Source organism: Balaenoptera acutorostrata, chromosome 5 (genome assembly GCF_949987535.1).
Source record: "Balaenoptera acutorostrata chromosome 5, mBalAcu1.1, whole genome shotgun sequence".
Classification (NCBI taxonomy): domain Eukaryota; kingdom Metazoa; phylum Chordata; class Mammalia; order Artiodactyla; family Balaenopteridae; genus Balaenoptera; species Balaenoptera acutorostrata.
The window spans coordinates 12047129-12059166 of NC_080068.1; the positions used below are offsets into that span (position 1 = coordinate 12047129).

General features: G+C 34.8%; 1 protein-coding gene across 4 annotated transcripts in view; it reads left to right on the plus strand.

Moving 5' to 3' along the window:
* CCSER1 (coiled-coil serine rich protein 1) overlaps nt 1–12038 on the plus strand; it is a 1332111-nt gene that overhangs the window by 890395 nt on the left and 429678 nt on the right. For all 4 annotated transcript variants that reach the window (XM_057546975.1, XM_057546973.1, XM_057546976.1 and 1 more), the window contains one exon: nt 11525–11569. In XM_057546975.1, coding sequence (XP_057402958.1) covers nt 11525–11569 — 45 coding nt within the window. The remainder of the gene's footprint in view (nt 1–11524; nt 11570–12038) is intronic.

Genomic DNA, 12038 nt, shown 5'->3' on the forward strand with positions numbered 1-12038 from the left:
AGAGATGACCTCATACCCTAGCATAGTTACTGGGGGTGTTCACACAGATGTCTGAATCCTGTTCTGCAAGAGAGATTTTGGTAGAAAATTTCATTTTATTCAGTTAACAGATTTTTCCCTTTAAGGCTTACTAAATTATCTTAATTTAGCACATTGCAGAATATTTGCTTTGGGGTAATTTTTTCTTCCTACGATTTATAACATTTTGGTTAGGTTTCATGGGCTTAATTTTGATCAACACAAAGAGTTTATACTCTCTAGTGACAATATATGTGTAATAAGGGAAATACATTTTCCTCAACTGTATTCCTGGGGTAGTTTCAAATATGATTTTCTGAAGATATGATGAATAAATATTGTATTTGTGTTTAAGAGTAATGAAGTGGGTTTTTATACCAATTAAAATTTTATAAATCTTGTATTAATTTTAAGAGTCCACTAGTGTACAGATGTATTTTATATGGACGTAGGTAATTTTACTGTTCCTTGTCTACTTCAAGTCTTTCTAAGAGTCAGATTGTCTTAGTGAATAGCATTAAAACATTCATTTCTTTCTGAATTATTTCAATATATGCTTTAGAGGAGGTTACACAGAATTGGAAAATTCCAAGTACTTTTTAATTTTAAAATGAGAAAATTGTGTAGTATATATGTAAGGGGCTGAAAAGGGGCTTTGTTTCCTTGAGATTAATATTTCTTTTGAAAAATTTCTGTCTTAAATGTTATTGCTTGTTTAATTAGGATAGTAATACGATTTGATCTTTCCAAGTAAATTGACCAATTTACTATCAGTAAGAGCCAGCAAAACTCAAGATTGCTGTAGTTTTCCTAGCAAAAGCTGGAAGTTAAGTTGATATTTAACCCTTAACAGCTTTCCGCACTCAAGCCACCTGAACTTCCAACTTGAAGGTTTAGTGTTACTCTAGGATTCGTACTAATTCCTGCCATTGGTTAGGGCTTTACACCTCAAGAATTCTTAGTGAATCTTATTATACAGTAGACCATTTGACTTCTCTATTGAAACACCTTCTTGCCTGAAGCCCTGTTAGCATGTGGAAATCCTTTTAATTCATTATCCTCTGCCCATATGGGTCCCAAATTCTTGCCATCAGATTCCCTGACTCAGTTCTTCAACCTCAAGATTGGTGTTTCAATAATTCGGTTCCTAAATTATGACCAAGTTTATAAAATATATCATATCTATGCTTGCATGCTGACTGTCCAGCTCCTATTCCATCCAAACAGGTATGTTTCTTCTTAAAGTTCTGACACCCAGCTCCTCTTAATCACTGTGTTACCTTGAGGAATCATCATGGCTCAGGCATGAGTTGCATGTTATGATAAATTTGTGTTCATAAGTATGTAAGACATTAAAGATTTTGACTGGTGTGAATTTAAAGAAACTTGACCAAGGAATGAATAAATGAACTTGGTATCTAGGCTCTTAATATATTGCTTTAAATTTTACTTTTGTACTCACTAGCTCTGGTACTCAGACCACATAATTTAAATTTTGTAAGCTTCAACTTCCTCCTTTGAAAAAATAAGCTTAAAATATTTACCTTGAGTTCTGCTTCTATTCATGAAGGAATACTAGTTATAAGACTTACCCTCCTACTGTAATATTCAATAGTTAGAAGACTAGGCAAAACATATAAAACAACTCTCACACATTAAAAAATAGACAGGAAGCACTATAATACCTGTGAAAAGGAAAGCAGAGAGAGTCTTGCAATACCGGGATTTCTGCCTGGAGGCAGTTTTTGGACCATGGTGTATGGAAGGACAGGCCAGTCAGAACTACAGGGTCTTTAAATTTTGTAGTTGAGGAGACAAAGATCTGAGTTTGGAGAGAACAAGGCAGCTTTGATTTGTAAGATTGATTACCAGAAAGGAGGGAAACATACAGAGAAGAACTCTAGAAATCTGCATAGGTGTTACTCTGAGAATTTTATTTGAATAACAGTCTTCACATATGTAGAGTGAAATTTGATAAGGCTAAGCAAAGAATAACTGCTGGAAAAGAATAATTACAAGAGAACTTTAAGTAGAATTCCCAGAGCTTTCACAGGTCTGGGAGTCTTTTGAATTCCCATCAGCCAGAGTAGTGAACCCTCATTGAATACATGGAATATTCAGTAGAGAGGACAAAAGGGTCAAGCTTTAGTAATAGAGATAAATAACTCTAAAGACTACTTCAGACTCATCCTAAAAATGTTTTTAAAGCAAGCCTCAGAGGGGTTAGTCTGACGCACAAGTAACTTAACCATCTGCCAGAAACAATCCTAACCCCTTCTAAGGGAATAAACAAAATCTAGCACTAAACAGAATAAAAATCACAATATCTGGCAATGAATGAAAACATTACTGGACATAAGAAAACATAGGAAAATGTGACTCATAACCAGGAGATAATTCAGTCAATAAAAACAGACCTGGAAATGATAGATGATAGAATTAACAGACAAGAAGTTCAAAACACCATTACAAACATAAATATGTCAAGGAGTTAAAGCAAAGCATGATAATTTGCATTCTTCAAATGAAAGGCACAATATTAGGATATTTACTCAAATTTATCTTATATTTAGATGTGTTATATAAGTATAATAATGATAATAAAAATTAGAATGCAAAGAGGAGATAATAATACTGTTTTGGGATATGCTGTGTCTGACCCTTTGCTAAGTGCTATACACATATTATCTAATTTAATCTTCATAGTAACCACATAATATAGTTACTATATTTATTATTATTTTTCAACTAAAAAAATGATGAGGTTGAGAAATATTATGTAATTTGTTAGAACACAAAAGAAGGTTACAAACTGAAGATTTTAAGCCCACATCTGTCTAAGTTCGAAAGCCTCACAGCTTCCCAAATCCTAAAAGTTATGAGCATGAATGCCACTTTAGAATTTTTTAGCCTACACTGCCAGGTTTAAGAAATGTTCTAAGATTTTGTTTTATATCTTATTTCATATGAAATTTAGGCTCTTCAAGATGTATCCTGTAAATGTAGATAAGTTTCTAAACTCAGAAATCAGGCTGCCATTTATTTACAAGAATAACTGCCAGGTTGATTCTAGAGACTTTTCTAGAGTCAGTAGAGTAATAGTCTATTTTTTAAAACAAAGTGGACTGAACGTATGGTCACCAGGGAGAGACGGTGGCGGGGAGGGATAGACTGGGAGTTTGGGATTGACATGTACACCCTGCTATATTTAAAATAGACAACCAGAGTCAGCTCTACCCACCACCAGAGCCTCCCATCAAGCCTCTTAGATAGCCTCAACCACCAGAGGGCAGACAGCAGAAGCAAGAAAAACTACAATCCTGCAGCCTGTGGACCAAAAACCACAGTTACAGAAAGACAGAGAAGATGAGAAGGCAGAGGGCTATGTACCAGATGAAGGAACAAGAAAAAACCCCAGAAAAACAACTAAATGAAGTAGAGATAGGCAACCTTCCAGAAAAAGAATTCAGAATAATGATAGTGAAGATGATCCAGGACCTCGGAATAAGAATGGAGGCAAAGATTGAGAAGATGCAAGAAATGATTAACAAAGACCTAGAAGAATTAAAGAACAAACAAACAGAGATGACCAATACAATAACTGAAATGAAAACTACACTAGAAGGAATCAATAGCAGAATAACTGAGGCAGAAGAATGGATAAGTGACCTGGAAGACAGAATGGTGGAATTCACTGCTGCGGAACAGACTAAAGAAAAAAGAATGAAAAGAAATGAAGACAGCCTAAGAGACCTCTGGGACAACATTAAACGCAACAACATTCGCATTATAGGGGTCCCAGAAGGAGAAGAGAGAGAGAAAGGACCAGAGAAAATATTTGAAGAGATTATAGTCGAAAACTTCCCTAACATGGGAAAGGAAATAGCCACCCAAGTCCAGGAAGCGCAGAGAGTCCCATACAGAATAAACCCAAGGAGAAACACGCCGAGACACATAGTAATCAAAGTGGCAAAAATTAAAGACAAAGAAAAATTACTGAAAGCAGCAAGGGAAAAACGACAAATAACATACAAGGGAACTCCCATAAGGTTAACAACTGATTTCTCAGCAGAAACTCTGCAAGCCAGAAGGGAGTGGCGTGATATACTTCAAGTGATGAAAGGGAAGAACCTACAACCAAGATTACTCTACCCAGCAAGGATCTCATTTAGATTTGATGGAGAAATCAAAAGCTTTACAGACAAGCAAAAGCTAAGAGAATTCAGCACCACCAAACCAGGTCTACAACAAATGCTAAAGGAACTTCTCTAAGTGGGAAACACAAGAGAAGAAAAGGACCTACAAAAACAAATCCAAAACAATTAAGAAAATGGTCATAGGAACATACATATTGATAATTACCTTAAACGTGAATGGATTAAATGCCCCAACCAAAAGACATAGACTGGCTGAATGGATACAAAAACAAGACCCATATATATGCTGTCTACAAGAGACCCACTTCAGACCTAGGGACACATACAGACTGAAAGTGAGGGGATGGAAAAAGATATTCCATGCAAATGGAAATCAAAAGAAAGCTGGAGTAGCTATACTCATATCAGATAAAATAGACTTTAAAATAAAGAATGTTACAAGAGACAAGGAAGGACACTACATAATGATCCAGGGATCAATCCAAGAAGAAGATATAACAATTATAAATATATATGCACCCAACATAGGAGCACCTCAATACATAAGGCAACTGCTAACAGCTATAAAAGAGGAAATCGACAGTAACACAATAATAGTGGGGGACTTTAACACCTCACTTACACCAATGGACAGATCATCCAAAATGAAAATAAATAAGGAAACAGAAGCTTTAAATGACACAATAGACCAGATAGATTTAATTGATATATATAGGACATTCCATCCAAAAACGGCAGATTACACGTTCTTCTCAAGTGCGCACGGAACATTCTCCAGGATAGATCACATCTTGGGTCACAAATCAAGCCTCAGTAAATTTAAGAAAATTGAAATCATATCAAGCATCTTTTCTGACCACAACGCTATGAGATTAGAAATGAATTACAGGGAAAAAAACGTAAAAAAGACAAACACATGGAGGCTAAACAATACGTTACTAAATAACCAAGAGATCACTGAAGAAATAAAACAGGAAATAAAAAAATACCTAGAGACAAATGACAAGGAAAACACGACGACCCAAAACCTATGGGATGCAGCAAAAGCGGTTCTAAGAGGGAAGTTTATAGCTATACAAGCCTACCTCAAGAAACAAGAAAAATCTCAAATAAACAATCTAACCTTACACCTAAAGAAACTAGAGAAAGAAGAACAAACAAAACCCAAAGTTAGCAGAAGGAAAGAAATCATAAAGATCAGAGCAGAAATAAATGAAATAGAAACAAAGAAAACAATAGCAAAGATCAATAAAACTAAAAGTTGGTTCTTTGAGAAGATAAACAAAATTGATAAGCCATTAGCCAGACTCATCAAGAAAAAGAGGGAGAGGACTCAAATCAATAAAATCAGAAATGAAAAAGGAGACGTTACAACAGACACCGCAGAAATACAAAACATCCTAAGAGACTACTACAAGCAACTTTATGCCAATAAAATGGACAACCTGGAAGAAATGGACAAATTCTTAGAAAGGTATAACCTTCCAAGACTGAATCAGGAAGAAACAGAAAATATGAACAGACCAATCACAAGTAATGAAATTGAAACTGTGATTAAAAATCTTCCAACAAACAAAAGTCCAGGACCAGATGGCTTCACAGGTGAATTCTATCAAACATTTAGAGAAGAGCTAACACCCATCCTTCTCAAACTCTTCCAAAAAATTGCAGAGGAAGGAACACTCCCAAACTCATTCTATGAGGCCACCATCACCCTGATACCAAAACCAGACAAAGACACTACAAAAAAAGAAAATTACAGACCAATATCACTGATGAATATAGATGCAAAAATCCTCAACAAAATACTAGCAAACAGAATCCAACAACACATTAAAAGGATCATACACCACGATCAAGTGGGATTTATCCCAGGGATGCAAGGATTCTTCAATATACGCAAATCAATCAATGTGATACACCATATTAACAAATTGAAGAAGAAAAACCATATGATCATCTCAATAGATGCAGAAAAAGCTTTTGACAAAATTCAACACTCATTTCTGATAAAAACTCTCCAGAAAGTGGGCATAGAGGGAACCTACCTCAACATAATAAAGGCCATATATGACAAACCCACAGCAAACATCATTCTCAATGGTGAAAAACTGAAAGCATTTCCTCTAAGATCAGGAACGAGACAAGGATGTCCACTCTCACCACTATTATTCAACATAGTTCTGGAAGTCCTAGCCACGGCAATCAGAGAAGACAAAGAAATAAAAGGAATACAAATTGGAAAAGAAGAAGTAAAACTGTCACTGTTTGCGGATGACATGATACTATACATAGAGAATCCTAAAACTGCCACCAGAAAACTGCTAGAGCTAATTAATGAATATGGTAAAGTTGCAGGTTACAAAATTAATGCACAGAAATCTCTTGCATTCCTATACACTAATGATGAAAAATCTGAAAGAGAAATTATGGAAACACTCCCATTTACCATTGCAACAAAAAGAATAAAATACCTAGGAATAAACCTACCTAGGGAGACAAAAGACCTGTATGCAGAAAACTATAAGACACTGATGAAAGAAATTAAAGATGATACCAACAGATGGAGAGATATACCATGTTCTTGGATTGGAAGAATCAACATTGTGAAAATGAGTATACTACCCAAAGCAATCTACAGATTCAATGCAATCCCTATCAAATTACCAATGGCATTTTTTACGGAGCTAGAACAAATCATCTTAAAATTTGTATGGAGACACAAAAGACCCCGAATAGCCAGAGCAGTCTTGAGGCAAAAAAATGGAGCTGGAGGAATCAGACTCCCTGACTTCAGACTATACTACAAAGCTACAGTAATCAAGACAATATGGTACTGGCACAAAAACAGAAACATAGATCAATGGAACAAGATAGAAAGCCCAGAGATTAACCCACGCACCTATGGTCAACTAATCTATGACAAAGGAGGCAAAGATATACAATGGAGAAAAGACAGTCTCTTCAATAAGTGGTGCTGGGAAAACTGGACAGCTACATGTAAAAAAATGAAATTAGAATACTCCCTAACACCATACACAAAAATAAACTCAAAATGGATTAGAGACCTAAATATAAGACTGGACACTATAAAACTCTTAGAGGAAAACATAGGCAGAACACTCTATGACATAAATCACAGCAAGATCTTTTTTGATCCACCTCCTAGAGTAATGGAAATAAAAACAAAAATAAACAAGTGGGACCTAATGAAACTTCAAAGCTTTTGCACAGCAAAGGAAACCATAAACAAGACCAAAAGACAACCCCCAGAATGGGAGAAAATATTTGCAAATGAATCAACGGACAAAGGATTAATCTCCAAAATATATAAACAGCTCATTCAGCTCAATATCAAAGAAACAAACACCCCAATCCAAAAATGGGCAGAAGACCTAAATAGACATTTCTCCAAAGAAGACATACAGACGGCCACGAAGCACATGAAAAGATGCTCAACATCACTAAATATTAGAGAAATGCAAATCAAAACTACAATGAGTTATCACCTCACTCCTGTTAGAATGGGCATCATCAGAAAATCTACAAACAATAAATGCTGGAGAGGGTGTGGAGAAAAGGGAACCCTCTTGCACTGTTGGTGGGAATGTAAATTGATACAGCCACTATGGAGAACAATATGGAGGTTCCTTAAAAAACTAAAAATAGAGTTACCATATGACCCAGCAATCCCACTACTGGGCATATACCCAGAGAAAACCGTAATTCAAAAAGACACATGCACCTGAATGTTCATTGCAGCACTATTTACAATAGCCAGGTCATGGAAGCAGCCTAAATGTCCATCGACGGATGAATGGATAAAGAAGATGTGGTACATATATACAATGGAATATTACTCAGCCATAAAAAGGAACGAAATTGAGTCATTTGTGGGGACGTGGATGGATCTAGAGACTGTCATACAGAGTGAAGTAAGTCAGAAAGAGAAAAACAAATATCGTATATTAATGCACGTATGTGGAACCTAGAAAAATGGTACAGATGAGCCAGTTTGCAGGGCAGAAGTTGAGACACAGATGTAGAGAATGGACATATGGACACCAAGGGGGGAAAACTGCGGTGAGGTGGGGATGGTGGTGTGCTGAATTGGGCGATTGGGATTGACATGTATACACTGATGTGTATAAAACTGATGCCTAATAAGAACCTGCAGTATAAAAAAACAAACAAAACAACTAATACTAAACTTTCATTGGGTTATTTGTATGGAAATATGTTAATATAAATGTTTCAGACATTACATGAAATTTCTAAAAATCTTGTATTTGTATGGAAATATGTATGGAAATATGTTAATATAAATGTTTCAGACATTACATGAAATTTCTAAAAATCTTATATTTGTATTTGTATGGAAATATGTATGGAAATATGTTAATATAAATGTTTCAGACATTACAGGAAACTTCTAAAAATCTTATATGTTCTGGTATAATGTTATAAGTAATAATCCTAGTTATTACTTTAAAATGTATATCTCAGAAATAACTAATTTTCTTGTCAACTGCATTATTATGAACTTTCATCAACTCTTTAACCATGGTCATTTTTAAGTCTTTTGTCATGTACAGACAGTTCTGGGTGTACTCTGATGATTTTGCAAATATGTTCCTATAAAAGGGTTTCATCTTCAAGAAATTCATGGAAAAGACTCTGACAAGTACAGGTTTCTGGTAACTGACTGTACTGCTGAACTGAATGAATAAGCATTTTCAGAACTCTAATGAAAAACTGATGAACTCATAAAAGTGCTAACAAAAGATCAAGATGAAAAAAAAAATTAATTACATGGGACTGAGTGAACTGATGAGGATGAGTATAATTTTTGTGACTTTCTGTCTGAATTAAAAAAAAAAAAAATCCCACAAGGACTCAGAGGCAAAGAATATACAAATCAATTTTCACTGCAAAGTAAAGGAGCTGTGTCAGTGGAGGATTACTGGACTGAATGTCAATATTATGACATAGTATGAGTGTGTTTCATGTTTAGTAATTGCAATCATTGTTGCTTTTGTTGTGGTCATCCATGTACAATGCTTGGTGTCAGTCTATTTACCTCTTGTAAAAAAAAAATAAAATAAAATAAAATAAAATAGACAACCAACAAGGACCTACTGTATAGCCCAGGGAACTCTGCTCAATATTCTGTAATAACCTAAATGGGAAAAGAATTTAAAAAAGAATGGATATGTGTATATGAGTAACTGAATCACTTTGCTGTACACCCAAAACTAATGCAACATTGTTAATCAACTACACTCCAATATGAAATAAAAATTTTACAAAAAGACAAAGTGGACTTAGTTAATATTTTTGTTCATCTGTTTTTATCTAAACAATTCAAGAAATGTTTTATATATGAGGTAAAAGTTTAAAAACCATTTGAAAACCTTTTAAGCATTAACACTCTGGTTTCTCTTCAGATCTTAATAATCTTTTGCCATTTTAAGCATAAATGCTGTCACCAAAGGAAAAAAACTTTATCTTATGAATATTTTCCTTATATTACACTCTAAATCTGCAGCTTAATCTGACAACAAAAAACAGTTACAATCTTTTCTTAAATTCCAAAATATAAAGCTAGAAATACAATAAAGTCTAGTATATATTTCTTACAGGTCAATTTCTTACCAGATGTATTGTGATAATGTAGAATATATACTTAAGGTTATGTGCTATTCAGATTTTCATCAGAAGTAGAAAAATACTTTAAGTCAAAATTATTCATAATAATGTGAAAAATTGTTAAGGTTTCTAAAGCTCTGTCACATAATTTAGAGGCAGATGAAAAAATTATGATAAAGACAAATCCCAATATTTATTTGTATTATTTCCATTTTTCTTCTGATAGTGTTTCTAGGAAAAATAGAAAATAAGATGTAGTTTTAGACTAAATTATGAGACTATGTAAGTTCTCATATATGTCTGTCCTTGATATGTTATACCCCCCTGTTTTCAAAGACTGCTATCGAAGTAAGCATTTGCTTAAAGAACAGTCACAGCTCCTACTCTTGAAAGACTTCACAATTTGGTCAACTTTTGGACCTTATTTCCCCACTGCTCCCTTTTGCACAACTCACAGTGTATGCCAACTAAACCACTTGCCTTTCCTAGACCTCTTAGTGCAGTGCTTCTCAAACTCTAACATGCATGTGAGTCACCTGGAAATTTTGTTAAAATACATATTCTTGCTCAGCTGGTCCTGGGTGGAGTCAGCATTAGAAATGAGCTCCCAGGTGATGGTACGCTACAAATCCAGTCACCATACATTGAGTAGTCAGATGTTTAGACTGCTGCATGTTGTTCATCTTCTGCATTTCCTCTTCAGCCTTTCACACTGTTTAGATGTGATCCTCCTCTGTGGTCCTTTGTGTGTTTGCCCATTCACAGGCTGAATGAGCCTCTTTCATCTTAGGCTCAGAGAAAGTTTTGTATACCTGACATCATTCTCCTGAAGTTTTACCTTCACTTTTGTGTGTCTAGTCAATGATCTCCTAAACTTTGAGGACTACTTATTACTTATATCCCCAATATCTAGCATGGTGTCTGGCCCACAGTACATATACCATAAATATGTATTGTAAAGTAATTAAAGGACATGATAAGAGACAGAGGGAAAGAGAATAAAAGGTAACAAAAATGAAGGAAGGTAAAAAGGAAGAATTAGGTACTATGAGATCACATTTTATTGCAATTTTCATACAGTTCCTTCCACATATAAAACTACTACAGTAGGGAAAATAACAGGAATTGAAGCTTTTATCGTGTTTAGAGGGGGGCAAATTTTTTTTTCCATTATTTTGCTTTCTAAATAGCAGTATTTCCAGGGAAGATAGATAGATGGACAGACAGACTCCTGTGCCACAAGCATATTTTGCAATAGGCCTGCTAAGAAAAAGATGAACTCTTCTACCATTTAATTATGCATAGTGTTTACTGGGGACTTAAGGTGAATCGCTCTCCTTTTAGTGTAGAAAGCAGTTATGATAATAGAAGATGAAGAAAGTCCTTTTCACGAGAAAAAATCCTGAATATTGCCTACATAATCACCAGTGCTGCAATTATTTTTACTTATGGTCCTGGGATTTAGCAAGAAGTGCATTGGTACCACCTTTGAAGACTTACTCAGATATAGATATTGTCATATGTGTGAGATATTCATGTACATTCAGATCTTCTTTGTTAAATGAATTCTTTTTCACTTCAAAATCTTTGCACTAGTACTAATTATTAGTTACTTCTTCTTTGCCATCAATAATCTATTTATATATATATATATATATATATATATATATATATATATATTTTTTTTTTTTTTCTTTCAGGGTTTGAACCTGAAAAGACCAGAGTCAGTACAAGGAGGGAGAGAGGTAAGACAGTCTAAGGGAGAGCGAGGGGGAAGAAGAGAAAATGGTTAGTGTTGCGGTGATTTTGTTGGTGATGTTGACTGTTGCTGATGATGTTAATGACAACAGGGATGTGTTGAGAGGATTTATGATAACCTTACATCTCATTTACTCTGGCCAAACCACATTTTATACATATTTATGTAAATGTATTATTTGTGCTGCTCCTATGAAACTGAAGAAAGTACCAGGTCTCTGGTTAGGCAAGTGTTGTTTCTGTTAAAATAGATTTTTATAGCGGTAGGGCCCTCTAGACAGGGCAGAAAAACCTTTTTAAGCAAACATTACATGCAATATTTAAAATGATTGATTGAGAAATTAGCATAATTCTAACAACAGAAACATTTTACGTCATCTGGGATTCTTCACTCTCCTATCCAAGACAATTGGCATATGCTACTAGGCGTGCGTGCAATATTAGATGGTATGAAGT